Consider the following 24,600-nt stretch of genomic DNA (forward strand, 5'->3'; position numbering starts at 1 on the left):
TGAGGGCATAGGTCATGGTGACAACGGTGTAAACGTCTGTCTCACTGTCAAGCCTACCCTCCAGGAATGATACGGCACGGTCCCTGGCCATGGTGACATCCACCTTCTGCAGTTACACAATTGTAGGTCAAAGCTATAAGATGCATTCAAAAGTATCAACATACTTATGCCAAATTGTTGTTTACATGTATTACTGGTATTGCTACAGACAAACAGATACCACTACATGCATGTGTATCATCTTATGTAATTTGTTGTTGCTTTTTTGTCATTTCAGCACAATTGTTGACAGAAATTACATATCATGCTACTTTCCTCTATCCTAACCTTTAGTCCTAGGGCTGTGTGCACATTGACATTTTACAAGGACATTGTATATTCTATACATCATAATTGTACTAATTTTGCAATATGAAAACCTGACCATGTTGATGCTTCCTGGCAAGCTGAATCATTAAATATTTATAATGCAAACAACTGTGTATGCTGTAAGCAATTGTGTATGCTGTAAAATGGCAGAGGAACAAAAGAGGCATACTCACATCACTATCAGGGGCATCCATTGTGGACAGGATGTTGTTGTACTCCATCAGGCTCACCAGAACGTAGGATGTCATCGTGACATCAGAGGACAGACCTCCCTACATCCAACAAGCAGACGTTTCATTGACATCCAGGCAATGTTTACTAACCAATCTGGATGCTACAATTTTACCTGGAACCAACTGTGTAAGTTTTACATGGTCTGAACTTTTTTTTTTCTTTCACTGAATTAATCTTGTTAATAATCAAAGCTTTTTGCCATCTGAAGGTTTGCACACTTTTTGTATCTACATGTATATTCTATGTTATGACAGGATTAACTACAGAAATGTGGTCATATCCTTTTTTATGCCATACTGGTGAGTACAAAACATTGCTTAAGCTGTATTCATGTCACAGAAGCACAAAGTAGAGCATATCAGGTAACATGACTGTGTTTTGTAATCACAGAGTGAAAAAAGGACCACCCGACTTCCCACATTTTGTTAGTCAATAACTCAATAACAATCTACATAGACAACTCCAATTAAACTTAGCATTCCTTTCAGAGGATACTTCTTTCTTACCTGCATTTCCTTGTGAATGACCCTGCCTGGTTCGGAGAAAACCCCATTGTCCTGTTGTTGGCGTATCAACCATCGAACGGTCTTGGCCAGAACCTTCGGGTCGATGTAGATGTACTCTACTGCCTGCGCAAAGGACTTGATCACAAATGCTGACAGCCTGGGTTGAGAGGAATTTTATGGGTCAATCATGTGATATTTCATAAAGAATATGACATTAAAAAAAAAATGAATATTTTTCTTGCCTCTTCTACTCTCATCATCAATAAGTCATGCTTATTGACTACTAACATCACAGGTAACTGCCCCATTCTTCATGATTTACTAAATGATAAGATTTGAATTAGTAAGGATCACCAACCATGTACTGCCAGAGTCATCTTGGGTTCCAAAGGCACTGAAGGACCCATCATTATGTGTGTAGGTCAGTTCACGCTGATATCCTGGGAACATGGATAGTATTTCATTTTTAATTAGCTTCATTTCATGCACTTGGTCCATATCAACAATGACAACAAAAATATCAAAATCAGAACATACTAGAAAAGAATACGATTACATATGCAGTAATATGTTGAGTGGTATTATTAACCAGAGTGTTTGAAGGTAAGGTTGATGTAATGTCTTCAGAATGTGCAGTGATAGAAAGCATCTGAATGGATAAGGATGCTATTTTCAGGTGGCAATGCTCTGTACAAATGTGTAATATACTAATTTTATGTTAATTTTCTTCTCCTAGCTTCAAAGGTGTCCATAACAATGAATTAGACATGAAAGAACACATTATTAATATCATGTAATGGCAATCATTTGATCAAGAAGTTGTTACCACAAACGTTGTTCCTTTTGGAACCTATTTGTGCAGTTGTAACAGCAGTAAATAAAGTGTCCTCCGTAGTGTATAATTTGGGCAATACTCCATTTATTCAGTTGGAAGACACACAAGACACAATCCTTAGCTCAAGGCAGCTTACATAAACTTGACATTAGCGCATCAGATTCCCCACAACTACTAAAGCTGAGCGCTCCTACCTGAGGACATGAACTTCAAGGCCTTGTCCTCTATCTCTGGGGTGACCTGGTCTGTCTGGTCCAGGTAGTACATCACGTAGACGTTGGGTGCGAAGGTGATCATGGTCTGTTCACCACAGCCGTATGGCATCTGCAGCAGGCTGTCCAACCCACTGATGGTCGAGCCCATCATATCACCTGTACAAAAACAAAGGCAGTACATAACATGTCAGATCTGAACCTAGAATGGGTGAATGCAAGCTTTGCAAGGGACAAATTGCTTTCATCCAGCACACACTAGGGCAAAATCCTACTCTTTTATCAATAGCTGTACCTGGTTCCATTGGGGTACCCCTTTCCACTCACCACTGTACTCTCACTTATTGATTTATTATCTATTTAAGAATCTTAATGGTACCCCTGGAAATCAGTTAATTCAACTGAAGGGACTGACTGGTATTATACTTAACAAGCCTGACTGGACAGAAAAAAACTGATTCAGAAGCAAATAGACTTGGCAAAGGATGTCTAATTAATGAGCTTATTAACAGGTGCTAGGTGTGCTTACCCATAACGGACACACGTCCATAAGCTGACCCAGCCACCATTCCACTCAGGGGCAGACCCAGGGTCAGGTACTTTGTCACGTCACGTGTGTTGTCATCAAGGTCAAGGACGAAAGACTTGGTGTACTCTTTCTGCTCCCCCTCCGGCTAAACAAACATGGCAATATCATCACATCATTAATTAATGGCAATGCCAGTTGGAAATACAACAAAGTGTGGATAAAGCTCTCCTAGGTTGGTTGCAGCATATGCTAGTACACATCAGCTAATAGATTGTACAACTTCAAGTACATGCATCATCAATCTCTGTGATAAAACTTTTGCTGAAACCATTTCTACTTTGACTTGGCAAAAGGAAGAAATCTATGCTGACAATGCTTGGTGCAACTTACTAACAAAAAGTACAGATATCACCTACAACAATCTTTAATCATTTTGCCTCTTTTTACAACTTGTACATATGAAATTATACTGGTATGGAGCATTAGCTGCATTAACTGAAGTATGATCATGATGATTTGGTCTTTATGAAGCAAACTCTTTATCATCATCAGATCTAGAAGAGCAGTCATCAGCCCCAGGTCTGAACCCGAGGCTACTTTTATCGTTTAGAGCAAATGCACTGGCTATCCAGGATGTGATGGCATCTGGCAATGTCCAAGTGAATACAGCTGTACCATCAGACCTAGGGAAGACATTGGTTCCTCACCTCCACCAGCAGCTGCCTCTCCACAGCATCAGCAGCCAGTGTAGACTGGGCCTTCACCTTGATGGTGACGGCCCCAAACCTCTTGGGGATGATGGGGAAGGATTTGGACCTGGAGGTACCAGCTGGCACGGTCAGTACCACAGCCTGATCACCTGCCACTTCAGTACCGATAGCGTTGACATCGTTTGTGTCCATCACGATATGCATGAAGCCATCAGACCCCTCCAAGGTCACAGTCACCTGGGGGAAGGGGGGCAGAGACTTGTCAGACATGCTGCAAATTACTGTAAATACATTTAAGTTTGCAGAGATTTAATTTTGCGGTAGGGGACTGCAGTCTCTTTTTGTTATGGAAAAATGTTATGTTCACAGTGGTTTTAAATTTACGGTGAAGCAGCCGCCGCCAAAAACCGCGAACATTAAACCACCACAAAAGTTTCTGCATTTACAGTACTGTCAAGCCAGACTTTTGAAATGCTAAGTCATATTGTTGAGCTACTAATTGTTGTTGAGGTTCAAGACTTAATTCTTTGTAAATTATCTTTTTGTAGTGTAGCTTCAGCTTGACTCACATCCATCTCCACATCCATGTAGTTGAAGACCAAAGCTTGAATTGCTGTCTCCTCTTTATTGACCACGGAGTAGGGTAGGTTCAGCGACACGAAGAACGGACGGAAAGCCTCCATCTACAACAACATAAAAGATGCTTTATTATATCCATACATCTTTCATTGGAAAATGCTTGTAGAGAATTACTGATGTTAAGCTTGAAGGTTTAGCAATAAAATCTCTTACACATATACTGCAAATGTCTTAAAGTACAGCATCTTCTATCTAATGTTGGTCAATGCACATACTTTCAAAAATCAGGAAGGAAATTATTTCTATCATTCAACATGTTAAAAGTCACAGACAAATCATTTGATCTTATTTCTATCATTCAACATGTTAAAAGTCACAGACAAATCATTTGATCTTACAGCAGCTCCTACGTAATCACTACTAACTCATACTTCATGTCTCCTACTACTTTCCCTACCGAAGCTGGTGTATCTGACACTCCAAGGCCACTGATGTCATTCAGAGCAAATGCACTGGCTACCCAGGATGTGATGGTATCTGGCACTGTCGAGGCGAATACGGCTGTACCGTCAGGCCTAGGGAAGACATCCACAGGTAAGTGAACTATATGACCTGTCTCAGTAAATAGTGCCTAGATGTGTTATCTCTTGCTAGTTTGCGAGCAATGTAAGAATAATGTTAAGACTTCATAGTATGGTAGAATGGCAAAGTATGGGCTGCTTTGGTTTCAGCAATGTTCAACATTGAAATAGCTACACCAGAAAAATTGATCAGGTGGAGGGCAAGAAATCTGTAATTTCTATCATCTGCAAGAACAGAAGTACTCTTAACAGCCCTTACAATGTCAAAGTCCAAACCCATTTTAAAATCTACAAACTGATCTGATAGAGAACAACAGTTGTCTACACAGTCTGGAGCTTAGTTTGGTAGTATGTAATCTAAATCATTAAATGTGCTGCCTAATCAACAAACTACCATATTCAAAATACATTGGCTGATATGCCATAATAACCAAAGTCTCTTCAATCAAGGAAATGCTGTGACAACCACTTTAGGCAACGATTTTCTTTTGGTAAGAGGATAAAATGGAATGGCAAAAAGCACTTTCCTGTTACATGATAAAGCTCAATATTTCAAAGCAAAGAAAAAAACAAACAAATCAGTGCACAGCTTCCAACTATGAAAAGACTTTGGGTCCTACAGCTCCAGCTTAGTACATGTGCATGTTATAGTTTTTAGGTACTAGGAATTAGGAAGGACAGGACTAGGACAGAAGAATGGGGTAAAATGTAAGGATATTGACACTCAGACATAAAACACTTAATTTTTTAAGCTGTGCTACAAGTGTTAATGTTGCTTGGAAGAAAACTAACTAACTAACTAACAACAATCATCTAGGCTAGCTGTACCCTGCTCTTGCTTTGGTCCAAAGCCATGTTTCTGGAAAGAAAGTCCGGACTCTACTGACAGCCATTAAAGATTCTCCTTCCTGTATCATGCTTGACTCCATGTCAGCCATTGCAGGCACTGCCATTGCAAACATCAAGCCTGGCCCACGGAGTACTAGCAGGAAAGCCATGCAGTTAGTACATTATACATATCAGCAGTATAGCCATGCATTCAACTGTTAGTAACGTGCAAAAGGAGACTGAAGTGGTGAGATACATTGAGTATGATATAGTCTTCACAACAGCATCTCAAGAGACACTTGTTATGTTGATCCTGATTGTTGTCGTTCACTGCAATCTCCATCCTTGGTCTTCATCACTGAACTCTGGTACAAGTCCTTATTCCTTATACCATGCAGAAAAGTAGGCTATATTCAACAAAGACAGCAGATCAAAAACACTGTAAAGTACAAAGAACCAGAAAACAGGGAAACAGCAAACTCCTTCATCTTCCTATCTCAAGTTGCTTCAACAGTCTTCAGACAGAATGTGGTGTTCAAAGAGACATTGATGAAGATCGAAGTGGAAAGAGGGACGTCTGATTTGACACCATTGTCACAAAGTGCTTATGTTACCCTGTAGTTGACTTGCTGAACAGCCAAGTTTCAGGAAAGAAGCTGCGGACATGTTTCACTTCCTTCAGGCCACCATGTTTAGGCTGGTTTGGAATTTTATTCTTGTCCACAACAATACTGTCCACACCACCCCTAATACCACCATCAGCATCAGCATGTGCAAATATCATATATCTATCTGGAACTGATATAAAAACTTAGATGGTTAACACAAAATTTGCACATGAATGAGAGGTCCACAAACATCTTGAAACGATGTATGCTGAACATGTATCTTCCCATGGTACCAATATTTAATATTTCAAATCCAACTCCACATCAGTAAGAAACAGAACTACTGCAAACTGAACAGAACAAGCATGAAAGGTGGACAACAGACATAATTATACAACACAGAGACATACAGCCACATGAGAACTGTTCATCTGTAAGATATTGCTGAGACATCAAATTGTCTTGCAATGCATTATTGCTATAATAGCTTAAAATAATAATATATTGTCTCGTAAACTGTATCTTTAAAAAAACAGGTTCCTTTGCAATTTTCAACTTTCACATACACCAATGACAAATACCATTCTTTCTGTTGAGAAAGGATAATCAAAAGGTCAATGCTATCCATAATCTCAGCATACAGCTTATGACAATGAATACTGACAAGATACAGGCAGTTATTTAGTTCTGCTGACTGGAAAGGATGTGCAAATGTTACCCTGTAGCTATTACCTATTGCTGCCATGCTTCAAACCATACGACTGTAGGGAACAAAAATGATGACAACTTCTAAACTTATGTAAGAACCTAAGAACCTCAGTCTGTAACAGCAGGCTCTCCATCAGCAAAAGTGACCACAGTACAAGCAACACAAGCCATTGCAGACCCTCAACCTTCTCCTAGCTCAGACTGTACAAAGTTGCTAGATGAGTCAGCAGACAAAAGAGTAGGTTGCAACAAAATCAACATAACAGCTAGACAACCTTAATTTCCACACCCTGGTTTCCAAACAATACTTTGGACTACTGCTGCATGGCACAGACATTAAAACCCCCACCACTGTCAAACTCAAAGAAGAGACATCATTTGTGCAGGTGGATGGTAACATCTTCATCATCAGAGATTTGCTGTTTTTGTGATCCTACAGTTGTTTTTGTCCACAGACAGTTCAGGGAAGAAGCTCCAGATAACTTTCTCCCAAGGCTAGATGTTCTCATAGAAACTCTGGACAGACAAAGCTGTGGATATGTTCAGGTTGTCTTTTCCAGCAAAGCTTTCTTCCATGAATCCTCGAACAACTGGTACAAGAACTATGGCAAGCTCTACAGCACCAGTCATGATATCACATGTTTGGACACCAACAACCAGCATAAAGCATTTTAAAATTATAGTACTGTAAGTCAATTCCTCAGATAGCAGGATCCAGGTCGGCAAGTACCATCACCACAAGAAAAGTCACCAAAGATCAGTACAAAATGTATCTAGAAATAATAAATAATAAATCAAGTTGCTTCAGGAATAAGCCCACAGCAGGGAAAAGATGAAGCAATAAAGTCAATACAATAGCTCAGGTTATATGTTTGACAGATGGTAGTTAGTCAGTGAACACTCGTGTCACATTGTAAGATAGGAATAACACAATGTTAGATGAATCAAACAGAGAATGTGAGTCTGTTATGATACCATTCCATAATTTGCAGGGCTAATGTGCATAATTAAGTTTGACCCCATCAGTTTTCCTCCATATCCCTGAAATCCCAACTTTGGTGATTCCAAGTACAACTGAGTACAGAGTGCATGTTGTCAGTGTGAGGCAAAGACACTTAACTGTAGAAGAGAAGGGGGGGGGGTGCATTTCCAGGGATGTGTTATGCCATGTTTGTTACCCTGCAGTTGTGTTTGTCCACAGCCATGTTTCAGGGAAGAAGCTGCGGATACGTTTGACTTCCTGCAGGCCCCCGCTGCTGCCCCGTCCTCCAAGAGATTCTTCTGCGGCTGCAGCTGGCATGATTTCCATGTCCATTTCCTCCATAAACGCATCGTCATACATTGCGTAAACTGTTTGGAAAAGTCGTACAGCCGTCAAAATTTCATCTACATGAGCCTAATAAAAATTGGGGCACACTGAGGCTCTTACAGACTGCTGGCAGGCAATAAGGTAGTAGTTTGGTATGTCCCACGATGTCCAACCTATAACTGCTTGAAACGGTGTGCTGCAAACATGAAAAAATGTGGAAGGGTGTGTAGCAAATGACAAATGTACATCTACTAACAGACAAAGCTTTATATGGGGTGTTCCTTTGCAAATTTAGTCTAAAGAGGGCTATTATACAGTAACTGTTGGTTGCAACGACCATGTTCTTGTTTCTTCTCCAACCATGGTTATCTACAAAGAATCTCAATAGGATGGACACAGTGTTCCACACTTTTGCCCCTCATCTCCTAAATGCCATCATTTTTGAAATTTATGAGAAATGGACTGAATCCCGTCTTGCTCCAATAGGGAAATCTCCAAATTGCACAAGGTAATAAATGTGCAGCTCATGATGGCCCATGACAATGTGAAACCACTGGGGGCAAGAGATGCCAGGCATTACACAAGAAAGATGGCCAAGGCCCAGGGCCTGCTGTTGGTGCGTGAGGATCCTTTAACCTGACTCTTAGCCTCTTAAATTACCACCTTCTTTCCTCAAGGGAAAGAAGAATGGCACAGCTTTGCTGGACTAGCCATGGAGACAGTTGTCCGGAGGAGCTGCAGACCTGAAATCTAAATGGTATTCAAGCCACTGTATGCCTCTTGTGTTACACCTGAAGGCATATGACCAATTCAATGTCAATGTCGACAGTATGCTGCACTTAAACTAGGCAGTCACCTCAGAATAGCATGAACAGAAGTCACCTTAACCCTTTTCCTGCTGACCACTGACTCACCAAACCATCTACTTCTAGGATCAGTGCCTTAATGCAATGCCTGTAAATATTGAACAGGTATACAGTGTTGTGCAATGAACAGTAGGTGTGCTACATAGTAAGGTACAGATGATTGAGTGTGTCTGAAACTGATAATCTCTTGCACTATAGATATCAGCTATATATAGGTAAGATGTCAGCTTTTGAAAATTTGTTGCTCAGTTCCCAATTATTGAAATGTCCACTTTCACTCCTGCAGAGCACATAATGTTAGCATGAGGGAAAGCTGCTTCACTGCAAAAGTGCATTTCCAGGGATGTGTTTTATTTGCTCTATTTTTGTTACCCTGCAGTTCTTTTTGTGAACAGCCATGTTTCAGGGAAGAAGCTGCGGACACGTTTGACTTCCTGCAGGCCGCCTCCTCCGCCACCGCCCCATCCTCCAGCAGAGTCTCCTTTCCCGGCAGCTGGCATGAACTCCATGTCTGGCATAAACCCATCCTCAAAAAATGGCGTTACTGTCAGGAAAAGTCAGCAAACCATCAACACATCCATTCTACATTGTACATGATCCCATTAAGTGCACTGTGGATCCCATAGATTACCCACAGGAAAATGCCACATAAACTACAGGTCCCATGATGCCCAACCTTAACAATTTTAAGTTTTGTTCTCAACCTAATTTGTTTTGAAATTTAAGGACTTCCTTCTAACCTATGATTAATATGTGGCATTTTGTTTGGAGTTTAAGCAAGTAACTGAATATAGATATGATTCTCATGTCCAAGAAGGGCGTGTTACTGCTCACTAGTATAACACTAGATTTAGTTGGTGATGTTTGAATGTTGCTTTATAGTTTTTGAACATTTTAACTATACGAAGGTTGAGAGGATAATCTGTTCGGATTGCATAGTGGAAGTGGAGTGTCCCAAAACCATTGCTTCCTTGCACTTGTTTCCACCAACAGACAGCTCTCTAATATTGTCTTGTAATGCATTAATAGCCATTATCCTAATCATTGCCTATATCATCTTGTATACTGTATCTCGAAACAACCAGGTTCAATTTTCTTTGCAATTTTCAACCTTCACATACACCAATAACAGATACCATTGGTTCTGCTTACAAAGGATCATCAAAAGGTTGATTCTTTCCATCATCTCAGCATACAGCTTATGACAATGAATACTGACAAGATACAGACAGTTATTTAGTTCTGCTGACTGGAAAGGATGTATTCAAATGTTACCCTGTAGGTATTACATTCTGCTGCCATGCATCGAAGTATACAGCTGCAGGAAAAAAACTTCTAAACTTATGTAAGAACCTAAGAACCTCTGTAACAACAGGCTCTCCATCAGCAAAAGGGACCACAGTACAAGCAACACAAGCCATTGCAGACCCTCAACCTTCTCCCAGCTGACTGTACAAAGTTGCTAGATGAGTCAGCAGACAACAGAGTAGGTTGCGGCAAAATCAACAGCTTTGCGACCTTAATTTCCACACCCTGGTTTCCAGATAATACTTTGGACTACTGCTGCATGGCACAGACATTAAAACTACCACCAATGTCAAGGAAGAGACATCATTTGTGCAGGCAGATGGTAACATCTTCAGAGATTTGCTGTGTTTTTATAGTTGTTTTTGTCCACAGACAGTTCAGGGAAGAAGCTGCAGATAGCGGTACCAACTTTCTGCCAAGGCTAGATGTTCCAATAGAAAGCTCTATACTCTGAACAGACAAAGCTGTGGATATCTTCCATAGGTTGCTTTTTGCAGCAAAGCCTCCTTTCACAAATCCTCCAACAACTGGTACAAGGACTTATGGCAAGCTCTACAACACCAGTCATGATATCAAATATTTGGACACCAACAACCAGCATAAATCATTTTGAAACAGTACTGTAAGTCAATTCCTCTGTAATAGCAGGCTTCTGGTCAGCAAGACGTACCATTACCACAAGAAAAGCCACCAAAGATCAGTACAAAATGTATCTAGAAATAACCATAAACATATCCCTACCCCTTAATCAAATTGCTTCAGGAATGAGCCCACAGCAGGAAAAAGTTAAACCAATGAAGTCAATACAATAGCTGGGTATATGTTTGACAGATGGCAGTGAACACTCTTGTGTCACATTTTAAGATAGGAATAACAGAATGTTAGATGAATCAAACAGAGAATGTGAGCCTGTTATGATACCATTCCATAATATGTAGGGCTAATGTGCACAATTAGGTTTGACCCCGTCAGTTTTCCTCCATATCCCTGAAATATTGAATATTAACTTTCACTCCAGTCAGTCTGAGATTGCAGAGCACATGTATACGTGAGGGAACACTTCTTCAACATGCAACAGTGCAGGAGGAGTGCATCTCCAGGGTTGTGTTTTATTTGCTCTATTTATGTTACCCTGCAGTTCCTTTTGTGAACAGCCATGTTTCAGGGAAGAAGCTGCGGACACGTTTGACTTCCTGCAGGCTGCCTCCTGTGCCCCCTCCTCCAGCAGAGTCTGCAGCTGCAGCTGGCATGTCGAACTCCATGGCCATGTCTGGCATGAATTCCTCTTGACCACGACCAAAAGATGGTATAGCTGTCAGGAAAAGTCAGCAAACCATCAACATATCCATTTTAAAAATGATCTCATTTAGTGCACTGTGGCTTCCATAGATTGCCCACATAAAAAACAGGTCCCATGATGCCCAACCTAATTTGTTTTGAAATTTAAGGACTTCCTTCTCACCTATGATTAATATGTGGCATTTGATTTGGAGTTTAAGATTATCATGTCCAAGAAGGGTATGTTACTGCTCACTGGTTGCTACGGATTTAGTTGGTGATGTTTGAATGTTACTTTATAGTTTTTCCACATTTCAACTATACGTAGGATGAGAGGATAATCTGTTCGGTTGCACTGTGGAAGTGGCGTGTCCTGAGGCCATTGTTTCCTCAACACGACAGCTTTCACCAGGGAAGAAACATGTTGAGAGCATGTTTCCCCTGCCGATGACACCAACACAATTCCTGTTGTAGATCCAGCTGCAGAGAATACAGGCGATTTCTAACCAGGCACAGAATACTTGACAGGCACTCCTTCCAAAAGTTACCTCTTCCTCTTCCAAGAAGTCTTCCTTTATCAACTATTCAGCAGCTGCAACTTCCACTGAGACCACAGATACAACATCTCCTTCTAGCACTCCAGCCTGTCCAAAAGAACTTCGAAGCTGTTTCCTCTGCCTGGTCTGCCATATCAAACATCAATATTCACCAATGCAGGCCAGTATGTATCAGACATCTCATCAGCAACAAACAAAAGAATTAAAAACAAAGCCATCATTACTGTCAAGAGATGTACATTGTACTAGTATATCAAACTGATGTCAGGCAAGGTTATATAATTGTGAACTTTAGTGTACTAAAGTAGTTTTGTTATTCTGTCCCTCTCAGTTTCTCCTTCACATCACTGGAATATAAAAATCTCCACTCACAGGAAACATACATGTTAGTGCATAATGGCAGGACTTTCAACTGTGCAGGGGAAGGGAGAGTGTCTTCTGTCATGTTATGTTGAGTTCATGTTACCCTGCAGTTGTTTTTGTCCACAGCCAAGTTTCTGGGAAGAAGCTGCGGACACGTTTGACTTCTTGCAAGCCGCCTCCTCCGCCCCCTCCTCCCTTTCTAAAAATGGTTCCTTCAGCCATAGCATCGTCTACTGCCATGTTGAAGACAGGTACTCTTGCAAGAACTGGCAGAAAAGATTGTGGAGCCAATGTTGAAAACATTTTGCATGTGGCCACCAATAACTCTTATAAAACACTCCAAGTTGGTACATTTTACCTGTTTGATATATTGCCCTTCCATATCAAGTGTTGAATGTCCAGGTACAAAAGGAAATAATTACACAATGTATGTACAGTGTAAGGACACACATGTTTACCTGTCATGACAAAAACTACATGTACAAAGTTAGTGAAAACAAGACTCATGTATCTACCTAATATTACACCACACAAATGACTTACAGTGTACACAAAAGACGGGAGAACTGTTTCTCGGAGGGAGAGAATACATGTATGCCGATAGAATGTTGTGTTAGCCAACATTACTCCTACTAAGCCATGCATCCTTGCTTGCAGTCTATGTTGTCTTCTTTAAAGAGTGACTGAGATGTTCCAATCTGTGGTTCTAACAGCATCTACGGTGTTTAGATTCCAGTGGTACCCTGCAACTGTGCTCTCCCACAGCCAGGTCTCGGGGAAGAAGGAGCGCACCCTTGTCACTTCCTTCAGACGGTCGTCATCCAATCGGATTTCATCGGGCCCCAGGCCTGCTACAGCCACGTCCATGAAGGCTGGCCTGATTGCATCGTAATCGTCATATGCTACATCAGCATACTCCACCCCTGGCCAGTCTTGTGTTTGAAGGGGATCGAGATAGATAATCAGAACATTGAGTTTGTTCCAAGGTACACGTAGCCGATACACAATACTGCCTCCAACCACTGTCACCATGTAAGTCATGTATTGGGGAACATTGACTCATAACCGGATGGAACCTTTGACATGTATGTATAAGCCATGTATTGGGGAACATAAACTCATGAACCGATAGAATCTTCGACTTTGAGCCCACTTGGCAATCACTAGAGTTCATGACTGCAATTGATGAAAAATAAGAAAACCTTTGGGCTTATAAAAGTGATTTTAAAAATAGCGACAAGAACAATTCATTTAGTGATCTAGGTATCTTTTCCCCAAATAATGTGCGCAATGTGTGTCTTAAGTATCACAGACTTTTATATCTTTTCAATGCATTTTTGTCCACATGAAGTGATAAAAACAATGTAAAGATGTCTTTGCTAGAGATGATATGTAGTACTACAAGAATCATCAAGGGTAAAAATTTGTTTCCAATCATTGGATATTACTGGGTATATTTCATTTCCATAATTTCTATCCTTTTCATTAATTCCATGTCATAGATTGTATCCAGCTTTGATATTATGTTCTTTTGAAACATGATCTTGAGAATCACATACTATGATTTATATGATGATTCTGTAGCTGGATTCTGGGTAGGGTTGATGATGTTGTTTGGAGTGTTTTTTTACCCTGCTGTTGCATTGCTCCACAGCCAAGTTTCGGGGAAGAAGGACCGGACTTGTTTGACTTCCTGCAGAGCAGTGCCACCTCCACCCAGACTTTGTGAGGTATCCACTATACCAGCCTCTTGGATCGCCACTGGAGGCAGTACAAGGCCATCTTCTAATGCCACTGGGTGTATTCCCCATTGCCACCCTTTGTGTCATGATAAAAATGGCTATTTGAGAGCATGGAATTTTTTTTCAACATTTGCAAGCCACAAATGTCCTGTCTTTGGCAGCAAACCACATGATGATCTTTATTAAATTCTGTAATTGCACTTCACAAGCCACAGAGAAACCAGCATTTTCTTTCAATCTTTGGTTGGAATCAGATGGCGTTTTTAAGGTAATTGGGAGAATTTCATATTGCAAATATTCGTATTTATTAAAGGTATTATATATCTATAACATATTACTGGCATTCCCATAAGATTGACAAACCTACAAGGGTTGCACTGTCACTTTGCAAGTCAAGACTCTGGCAAGTACAAAATAATGCACTCTGACTGTTGCCTGCCACCAAGAACGTGACCAAACAGAAAGACTGATTTGGGGGACGAAGGCATGTTTCAGCAGGTCTTTAATGTGCTGAGTAACATCTACTGTGCTCCAGTGTCCAGTGGTGCCCTGCTACAGTACTCTCCTATAGCCATGCATTGGGGAAGGAAGAGCACAACCATAGACACCTCCATCAGACAGTCATCATCGAAACTGAATCTCATCAGGACCTTTGTTTGCTGCTGCCAACGTCCATGAAGGCCGGCCTGATCACATGGTAATTGTAAATGCCTGGCCAGTGTCAGGAACTCTCAATACACACCACTTCAAATGTGAAGCACTAGGAAACACGCACTGGTAACTTGTTGGCCTTCAAGAGCAAAATACGTCTAGGGGTTCAAAGAGGCTCTTGTTACCCATGTTGTAGTGAGTCTGAGTAAAATCCATGTTTTATGCTTCAAGACTTCAAATGGAGTTCAATGCTCTTATACTCAGGTCAATGCAACTTGCTTGATATGCTGTACTTTTTGCTTGAGGCAGTACATACCAACATGTTTATAGGCACCAGTAGAAAGGGATTGATGTATCAGGGAGGGAGAACACAAAAACTGGATCAAATCAAACAAATTTGTCATATTTCATTCAACCTTGGAGACAAAGTGATAGAATTATATTCATCATGTTTGATATTTACTTGATTGAAGTTTTGGTTCCAAGAATCATCTGTTGATTAGTTTGCTGATCCTGTGTAAGATTGGTTGAGTTGTTTGGAATGAGTTTTTTTACCCTGTTGTTGCATTGCTCCATAGCCAAGTTTCAGGGAAGAAGGACCGGACTTGTTTGACCTCCTGGAGAGCAGTGCCACTGCCAAGATCCATTACAGGATCCACCGCACCAGCAAGGGATTCAGCCACCATTCCTGGTAGTGCCAAGTTGTCAAACTGTGCCACTGGTAGTATGCCTCCTTGCCACCCTTCATATCATGACAAAGGTGGCTGTTTGAGACGGCTGGTTTGAGAGGTTATAATCTGAACATTTGTAGATGCCACATACCGGTATCTCTTATGACTTGATCCAACTTCCAACTGGTAGCAAACCATACATATCCCAGACATGTATCTGTCGTTGCATATGAAAGGCTACAATGGCTGTTCTTTCAATATTTGTTCAGTCCAACAGCAGTTTTCTTCAGCTATGGGTCATCACAAATGAATTTTCTACAGACTGGTTAATATCATCCTCAACCAGGAACATCAACAATTTTGGGGCCTCCCTAACTGTTGTGTCCACTCAATCCACAGTCACTTTGCAAATCAAAAGTCGCATAAAACTCCATCTGCCACCAAATTCATAGTCACTCCATCTGCCAACAGATTCTCAGTCAAATAAGGGATGCAAACATGTTCTGACAATACATACTGTGTGTGACCCGTAACATATTCTACTGTGACCCATTTCCCCAGTGGTACCCTGCTCCAGCATTCTCTCAGATCTTTAGGTCGTCCAACCAACTCCAGCTACTTCTACATGTACAGCGTCATCCAAGGACACATACTTAGGCAGGCAGTTTGACACTTTATGATAATGGTCTTTTCATTAAGGGTTGTTTACCCAAGAGAGTCCACCTCCATAGCTCAGGGTCTTTCAATAACATTTTGTGGTTGTGTGCGACTTGTGTCGAAAGCCATCAGTGGGAAAGGACAGACAAGGGAAAGGCAACAAAAATCCAAGATTTCCTGCATTTCACTCAAACTTTGATAAATTTTGCAAAGTTCAATTACATCCAGGTTGATCATGATTTCATCAACATCAGCTGTTTCCTTTCATTGAAGTTTTTGTACTGGCAATCACTGTTTATTTGATGATTCTGATGATGATGAAGTTGTAAGATTGGACTTATGTGGGATGCTTTTACCCTGCTGTTGCATTGCTCCACAGCCAAGTTTCGGGGAAGAAGGACCGGACTTGTTTGACCTCCTGTAGAGCAGTGCCACCTCCACCTCCATCAGTCAAAACGTCAACTCCAGCTCCCGCGGCAGCGATCTCCAACTGAGGTCCAAACATTATGTTGTCTAGCACTCCCGGAAATGGGCCACCAAAATCCCACCCTTGGAGTCACAATAAATGTTGAAAGTTAAGGCTAACATGTTTACTGACAGTTACCTTTCAGATGTGACAAAAGGCAGAGGGCCAATGAGGACATTTTAGGATATACATGTACAACTTATTTGTAATGTTGGTCTAAATGCGTCCATCTTTTTTTAAAGGAATATCATGTCTTCAAAGCATTATGTTGCTGTGATTCTTCTTCATAACGCAAATTAAAGTCATTAGGCTTATCAAAAATATAGGTGGAATTGCGCAAGGCTGGTATTTAGAAGAGACTGACACCCCCTAATAAAAGATTATGTATAACACAGAACAATTCGGACCATTTATGCTAAAAAAAAATGTGATTGAAAATGTTTTTATGGTAACGTTATGTCATTATCAGAGTACAGTCATGTAGCTTGGGCACATTTGGTGGCAGGGAGCAGTGTGTCTTGATTTGCAAAGTAACAGTGCAAAGTTGTTCAATATTGGCACAACCAACCTTTTTATCGAATCATTAGTTTTGGATTTGAAGTCAAACAAACATAGAATGATAAAATATGCAAATCACCTAAGATATGTTTTATGATCATGTCACAAAGTACTCATAACTATTTCATTGATGAGGGAACACTGTGTTTGACAAATTAATATTAGTGACTTCCAAGGCATCTGATGTACATTCTTATGCCAGGTGTCATTTCAGTTGTTCATATTCGTAGATCTGACAAGTATGCTGCAGAATATATGCGCAGACTATCCCAAATGTTTCTACATCTCAGACAAATGGTCATGATAGCAACACACACAAAAGTAAAAATCAGATAAAACGACAATGAATCAGTTAGTATCCAAAGTTAATAGAGGCACATTGATTCTTGATAAGATCTACTAGTACTACAATTAAAAAAATAGATCATAAGGCAGTCTCTCAACAAATTACCAATAGTTCAAAACAGATAAAGAAATCATGTTGCAAACAAATCAAAGCTGTTTTTCAGAAATCAAAGCATCGATAGTCACAAAAGGATTGTACTTACAGTAGTCTGGCTGTTTCTGGTACACCATGGCATCTGTGATGACAATCACACCAGCATTCTGGATAATGTCAGGTAAAAAATCACAATTACGCCTGGTATTGTAAATCATCAAGTGTTTTTACTGTGAATGTTGAGCTCTCACTGCAAACGCACCACAACACGACATATTTCAGCCATAAACTCTAAGGACAACATAAAATCCTGGTATTCACCTGTGGCAAATTTAGGTGCTGTAACTTAGTACACAGATACACCATGATTAGGATGCCAAGCAGTGTTGTTCTCATGAAGTGACATCAAATAATTGACAAATGAGACCATCTTTTAAAATCAAAATAATGGAAAGGAAAAAGAGCTCCAAGAAACTCCTATTACCTCAAACACAGCATGTGCATCAGCACCCGATGTTGGCATGGGCCACCAGATAGACCTCTTCTTACGGCGCCACATGATCCCTGGTCCCCCCGAGCTTGAGCCGTCCTCAGCAGGGTCATACTCCTCCAGCTCAGCCAAAACCTGCAGGTACACACACAGGACATCATGCTAATGATAACTGCGGAAACCACTAACACGGATAAGGGCAAAATGCAAGAAGAAAGGCAAAATATCCTAACACAGATTGGATTTTAGAACTAGTGACATGGCATGTTTGGGTACAGAAAAGTAGGTCAACACCATACAAAGATCCTGTTTGTTTGCGCCTTTATCAAATCTTGACAAAGCTCTGTATAATAAATTAAGTTGACCAAACAGATTGAACCTGCATGTCAATAGTGAAAAACTATAAGTCATCTGAAACAGGGCTGCAACTCTACCAAAATGAGTGCTATGGAAATCACCTTCTCCTGAGTGATGTCATTGCCACTAGCCAGGAGCAGGACACTCTGGTCCACTGTCAGCAGTGCCACCAGGGAGTCAGGGTCGGCACGAACCGTCACAGCGATGTCCTCTGCAGGCTCCGCACGGTCCTTGTCGTAGCTCACGGAAACCTGACAAAAGTAATGGTAAGTTTTCTGGAAGCAACACCATACACACATAGTATGATTCTACTGGTGGTTTGTTCTCTGACTAGAACTCAGCTCCTTTTTCTTTCTCTGGTCTTCACATTTGGCCACCTTTTGTGTCATGCCTTTTTCCAAATTTTTATGCATGTTGAGTATAAATCTGTGACTACAAGCCTGGTACGCATTTTGCTATGTCATTCCTAATACTGTAAATGAAGAAACTTTCACGGTGGTTTGATGTTCGCGGGTTTTGCCGTGACCACTTCACAGCGAACTTAAAACCACAGCGAACATTTTTCCATGGCAGTAAGAGACAGTGCATGGTGCTATACCGCAAACTTAAAACCACCGCAAAATGTCCTTTGTCCCGCTACCGCGAAATTAAATCCTTGCGAACTTGAATACATTTACAGTAAACCATTATAGCCCTATATATACTTGAGCCATACTTCCATGTAACAGTTTTACAACAGTATAAAATAGTGCATGAAAACGCACCTGGTTCTCAAAGGCCCCCTTGACAGTAAATGTCAGTCCATCGTTGCAGACCTCTCCTGTGTCAGTCATCCAGTACACCACCATGCGTGAGGAGGGGGCCATCTGGGCAGTGGTGGGCACAGTGAAGGACTTCTGCGTGTCATCTGGGGACACATCTACCCTGTCCGCCACGACGATGTTGCCTCTGGACAGGACCTGAAAGGGTGACATGATTGTGGTTACAATGTGTGTCTATGCGATGTTCACCAGATATGCAGGCTCTACATGGTCCTTGTCATAGCTTACAAAAACCTGACAAAAGTAATCGTAATGTGAGTTAATGTTTATCGGTATGAAAATTTATAAAAACAACTTTAAGAACAAAATCAACAAGAGTTCAGACACCTCATACCTCATTCAGTCAATCAATGCAATATTTTAATCATGCAAACAACTTTCACATTCACATAATGTATACATGGTTAATTACAACTTTCGCACATTTGTGGAAACACAGACATACACACCCAACATAATACCTCCATCTTTAATGCAGGTAACAAACCACACTGATTAGCTAATAGTATAAAAACTTATTGAGCTTCAGGTTCAATATTCACATTTGGCACTAAGTGAAGAAATACAGTAAAGAAAAGTACAAATGTAGTATACATTAAAGCCAAACTACAAGGACAACTTGCAGCATATGTACTCTTCATATAGTCCTCTATATAATTTCAAAGCCCTCTTCGAACAATGCACAAGATATCAAATATGGCATTATTCCACTTTTTAACCTCTGAAAGCTCACCTGGTAGGAGAAGTAGCTGATGGGAGAAGTACTTTTGACTGTGAACTGGGCAACTTCTCCTGCCTGTTCAAATAAAAAGTAAGATGTAAATTTTTTTTAAAGGAGAAGATAAGCAAATTTGCAACACATTGATAGAAAGGAGACAATAAGTACATATGAATGGCTTACCATGACCTCCGGTGTGCTGGTCGTGACCTGGATGTAGGTGCTGGAAGGTGACTCTGCCTTATTGGCAGAGTGCGATACAGCTGTCTCTGACACGTCATTGTACGTCACCTGTAAAATTCACACATATCATCAACTCGAGAGAGCTGAGCTTCTGATGACTATGTAAAGCTACAAGACGTAACAAGTCATTTCCTACCCAGCCTACATGCTTCTTCTATAATCAGAGCAGGAAACTCTGTCCTTTAATAATTCATCTGGATCTTTCAAAATGTCAACTTTACTTTACAGCTCACACTCGGATGACTGTTGTCTATCAAATATTCTTTATAGACCAAACCCCAAACTTACACTAAGTGACATAGAGTTTGCAGTAGAGGGCACATCCATGACAATCTTGATCACCCCCGACTGGGGAATGGTCAGCTCCTCTGGAGGAGGGGATGTTGGGCCATCCCAGCCATAGCTCTTGGTCAGAGTAACAGGATTAGAAAGATCCATTCCAAGCATGGGGGTGCCATCATGGTAAGATGTCCTCAGCTGTAACAGTTGAAAAGCAAGACAAAGCAATCAGCTTCAGGTTCAAACCGTTCAACGTCTACAAGATACTTCTCACAGGTTTCTGTTAACAATTTGACATTCTCAGTTACAAGGGATGAAATAGACTGAGCAAGCTCTCAATGAGATGTGTTTTGGCTAGAATATGCCTTAAGCCCCCCGTCACACGGGAGCATGAATGAGCCGGAATGCAGTCAGAACGAAATTGTTTTTCAATTCCTGGCAATTCCTGTCAATTCGTAGTGTATTCTAAACATTCTTACTGCATTCCAGATATTCGTCCCCGTTCTTTTGGCCAGCTCAAAAGTTTTTCAAGACAAAAACTGTCGAGGTGCATTCGAAGTGGAGAAATATCGAATGGCATTCCAAGTGTATTCTAAGTGTACTCTAACTATTGTAACTGCAGTCCGACGGCATTCTGTGGCATTCCAACATTATTCGAAAAATTCTTATCTCATTCGATGGAGAAACAAAATGGCAAGCCACCTCGAATCCTGCCCGAATGTGACCAAAAGAGTATCTGGAATGCAGTACGAATTTATACAATACATTACGAATTCCCAGGAATAGAAAAGAATTTTCATTCTGACGGCATTTGGGCTCTTTCCTTCTCGTGTGAAAGGAATATAAGGCCCATTTGGAATTCCCACTCGGAATGGCCCCGAATGTGGCACGAATTTCGCAAATACTCCATTCCGACTGGTTCTGCTTGATTACTGCTAATTCGGTTTCATTGTGAAGGCCCTATAACCAGTCAATAGACTACATATGGAAAATTTATTTGGCCTGCAAAACATTCTTGTTACAATGAGATATACACAATTTACAGTCAATACCACTCCTACTTCTGATGCATTGTAAATAGATACATACGTAAGCAGTATACTGAAGGCCTGGTTTGAAGTTCTCTGCTGTGTTAAAGAACTCCAGCTTGTACTTGGTCTGTACCAGGTCCAATGCTTTGGTACTCTCCTGTGTATTTCCTAAAAGTAGACGAAATACACTATGACTTTATGAATTATACATTCCATGTGCACAAGAAAATCATGAATAGTGTCCACTCCTTTACCAGGAGGACCCTGTACATGCATTAGATGTGTTGGTTCAAGGGTTGGAAGGAAAAGCACACAAATTGGTGGACAAGCAATGTAATAAGAGCACATGAACCAGGAGATGGAAAGTACAGATCATCACAGTTCTCATGTTTTAAGCCTAGCATTATCCATACATTCACAGCACAATCCCTGTATGATATCATGTCAGAGAAAACAGCAGGAAGGAACAGAATGCATGTCATCTACATCATACGTAGTATAATATAGATTAACAAAACAACAAAATGTCTTCAGAAAGGCATCAATGGTTCACATCTTTCCATACATACCTGTAAGACCCTCTGTCACCTCTACAATCAGTTCCAGTTGGTAGCTGCCATAATACAGCTGACTTGGGTAACTGTACAGGTTCTCAATGTCTCTACGAGAGAACTGGAAGCTCCCACTTCCTTCAGTCATCTGAAACAGAAGTCTTCTACTTCTTTAAGGATCCCAACATACAAGTGGGAAGCTTTTTATCCTTTCAGAGCACTTTTTCTTCAAATCCACATCTGTAAAAGGATCTGACATGCTAAGTTAAATAGTGAAATCATTGTGAGATGCCCCAGGGGTATTTATTGATTTATCGTTGACCTTGAACCATCTTATGACAATAAACAGCCTTTTCTTGCATTCCAAACATCAGACTGGTGTAAGCCTTCATATGAAAAACTTGTATTGTGCTCTGCTATTTTTTACTAACTGATACTTGTCTACATGTATCCTTATGTTATCAAGCAACAGACAGATACTGTGACAATACATGCCCTTTAATTGAAATTTAACTGATAACTACAGGATTTGGGTGAAAAGTCAATCAGGGTCTACGTCTACAGTAACAATGTTTTCATTCAGGGAATATATCAAATGTATATGTATCAATGGAAATATTTTGAACTGTACAGCAATGACTGCAATATCAGAGGTGAGCAAATAAGATACATGAAAGCTCTAGTCTGGGACGAGGAACAAAACGTGAAATAGAAAAAATGCATATGTAATAGCACATTTTTCTTTGCTGGCTACAAGAAGGAGGAGCAACTCACAGCAATGGCATTGAGTTCGATGCTGTTGTCAGTTGGCCTGAAGTTACTGCCTACACTCCTCAGCTTGGCAGTCACCTTCCCCTGACCTTCAACATTCTTCCCATACGTGTACCTGTGTACATCAACCAAGGAAGTCAGTTATGGCAAATGGTAGGCTGCGATAGTCTTCTAGCCTGGGTAATTCAACTTCACACTATCAAGATCTGACAATTAGATAATACAAGTCTTCTTCACACAAAAAAGCACACTAAAAACTAGATTCCAGCAGTCATACTTACTGCATTTCATATTCACTGACAAAAGATAGTGGATACTAATACTATCTGAGACATCTGACCGTCATACACAGTTACTTGTCATGAGTAACTGCTGTTTGGTGTATCTTACTACCTAGATGTCTAACCTTTATCAATCTTACTGAATTTTGTTTTATACAAGTGTGACGAAGTTTGAATAATTCTTTACACATTACATGGAGAGACTACATGTCTTCATATTAAACAAGATCTAGAGCAGCAGAAACATTTTATTCGTGAACTACAGCATTTGGTACCTTCAGTTTATCCCTTGTGTGATCTGTGGATTGTACAAACAGGTAAGACTTTAAATTCCACAATGCATGCAATGTGAGATCTGAGAGACACTTACTTGGCATTGAAGGTTCCTTGCAAATTGTCCTCAGTCTGAGCAAAGAATGAGTTGGTGCTGATGGTCACCTCAAACTTGGGAAGGACTGAGAAAATAGTAATCAGATACAAAACATGAATCATTCTTACAACACAGGCAAAATGTTATGATCTAGAATTATTGTTAGACTCCCATTACTGTAAAATATATACAGTGAAACTTGTATAAGCGACCACGTCCGTAAGACGACCATCGGCCTATTACGACCGCTTTTGGCCGGTCCCGATTTTCCTCCCCATAGACACAAGCATTAAGCAACGTGGCCAAAGCGACCACTTGTCTTCTGTGACCGCGACCACCCCGAATCCGGTCCGCCCGCGACCGAAATGTTGCCGAAAACGACCGCGTCATTTTCAAGTGTGTAGCGGCCTCGATTTTTGATGATATCTGGCGGGAAATCCGCTAAAATCGGCTTGTGTTTTGGCGAAGAAAACTTGCCGAAACGACTGCGTCATTTTCAAGACAGTAGAAACTGTCGATATTTGATGATAACTCGCAAGAAATATCGCTAAAATTGGCTTGTGTTTTGACAACTAAAATGTTACCGAAACCACTGCGTTATTTTCAAGGGTATAACAACATCGATTTTTTATCATAACTGCTGGGAAATTACGGCAAAATCTGTGTGTTTTGGTTCTGTTATCGCGCCGAGCCAAAATCAAACATGGCGCCCAAGAGGTCAAACGGTGTCATTGGGAAAGTCCACTAAAGTGTAGGTAGAAATGTTGCGTGCGTTGTTATTGTACTCTACATTTAAACCGTACAAAATGCAAATTTATTTTCATAAAACTTGTTTGAAGTAAAGGTAACAGATATAAGATATCTTTATGACTTTATAACACATTTTATCAGAGAATAAAAGGTGTATGTGTGTCTTTTTGAGAAACTGCTCACCCTTGCTTCTAGTGAAGCGTCCATTTGTCAACATCTTCATGATTAGAAGCGTCGGTGGGGTTAAACTTGTTTTTCTCGGCAAATTTTCGCCTTCTAGGCAGCGTTGAGACTTTAAGACCCGCGCCAGAAGAGAAACAAACTCACCCACATTATTTTCATGGGTAACAGCGTTGAAATGAACCATTTATTTT

The 24,600-nt window shown here is 40.6% G+C and overlaps 1 protein-coding gene across 1 annotated transcript in view; it reads right to left on the bottom strand.

Moving 5' to 3' along the window:
* The window catches only part of LOC118418113 (CD109 antigen-like), a 39,315-nt gene that overhangs the window by 8,540 nt on the left and 6,175 nt on the right, over positions 1–24,600 (bottom strand). The window contains exons 9-33 of the mRNA XM_035823943.1: positions 23,477–23,561; positions 22,829–22,940; positions 22,073–22,202; positions 21,562–21,671; positions 20,482–20,670; positions 20,134–20,241; positions 19,966–20,028; positions 19,176–19,370; positions 18,513–18,662; positions 18,049–18,189; positions 17,674–17,731; positions 16,458–16,650; positions 13,092–13,257; positions 11,314–11,494; positions 9,299–9,418; positions 7,878–8,049; positions 4,432–4,549; positions 3,965–4,078; positions 3,393–3,632; positions 2,686–2,830; positions 2,139–2,315; positions 1,468–1,549; positions 1,110–1,266; positions 543–641; positions 2–106 (exon numbers count right to left, since the gene is read on the bottom strand). Coding sequence (XP_035679836.1) covers positions 2–106; positions 543–641; positions 1,110–1,266; positions 1,468–1,549; positions 2,139–2,315; positions 2,686–2,830; positions 3,393–3,632; positions 3,965–4,078; positions 4,432–4,549; positions 7,878–8,049; positions 9,299–9,418; positions 11,314–11,494; positions 13,092–13,257; positions 16,458–16,650; positions 17,674–17,731; positions 18,049–18,189; positions 18,513–18,662; positions 19,176–19,370; positions 19,966–20,028; positions 20,134–20,241; positions 20,482–20,670; positions 21,562–21,671; positions 22,073–22,202; positions 22,829–22,940; positions 23,477–23,561 — 3,410 coding nt within the window. The remainder of the gene's footprint in view (position 1; positions 107–542; positions 642–1,109; positions 1,267–1,467; positions 1,550–2,138; positions 2,316–2,685; positions 2,831–3,392; positions 3,633–3,964; positions 4,079–4,431; positions 4,550–7,877; positions 8,050–9,298; positions 9,419–11,313; positions 11,495–13,091; positions 13,258–16,457; positions 16,651–17,673; positions 17,732–18,048; positions 18,190–18,512; positions 18,663–19,175; positions 19,371–19,965; positions 20,029–20,133; positions 20,242–20,481; positions 20,671–21,561; positions 21,672–22,072; positions 22,203–22,828; positions 22,941–23,476; positions 23,562–24,600) is intronic.

Source organism: Branchiostoma floridae, chromosome 6, assembly GCF_000003815.2.
Source record: "Branchiostoma floridae strain S238N-H82 chromosome 6, Bfl_VNyyK, whole genome shotgun sequence".
Classification (NCBI taxonomy): Eukaryota; Metazoa; Chordata; class Leptocardii; order Amphioxiformes; family Branchiostomatidae; genus Branchiostoma; species Branchiostoma floridae.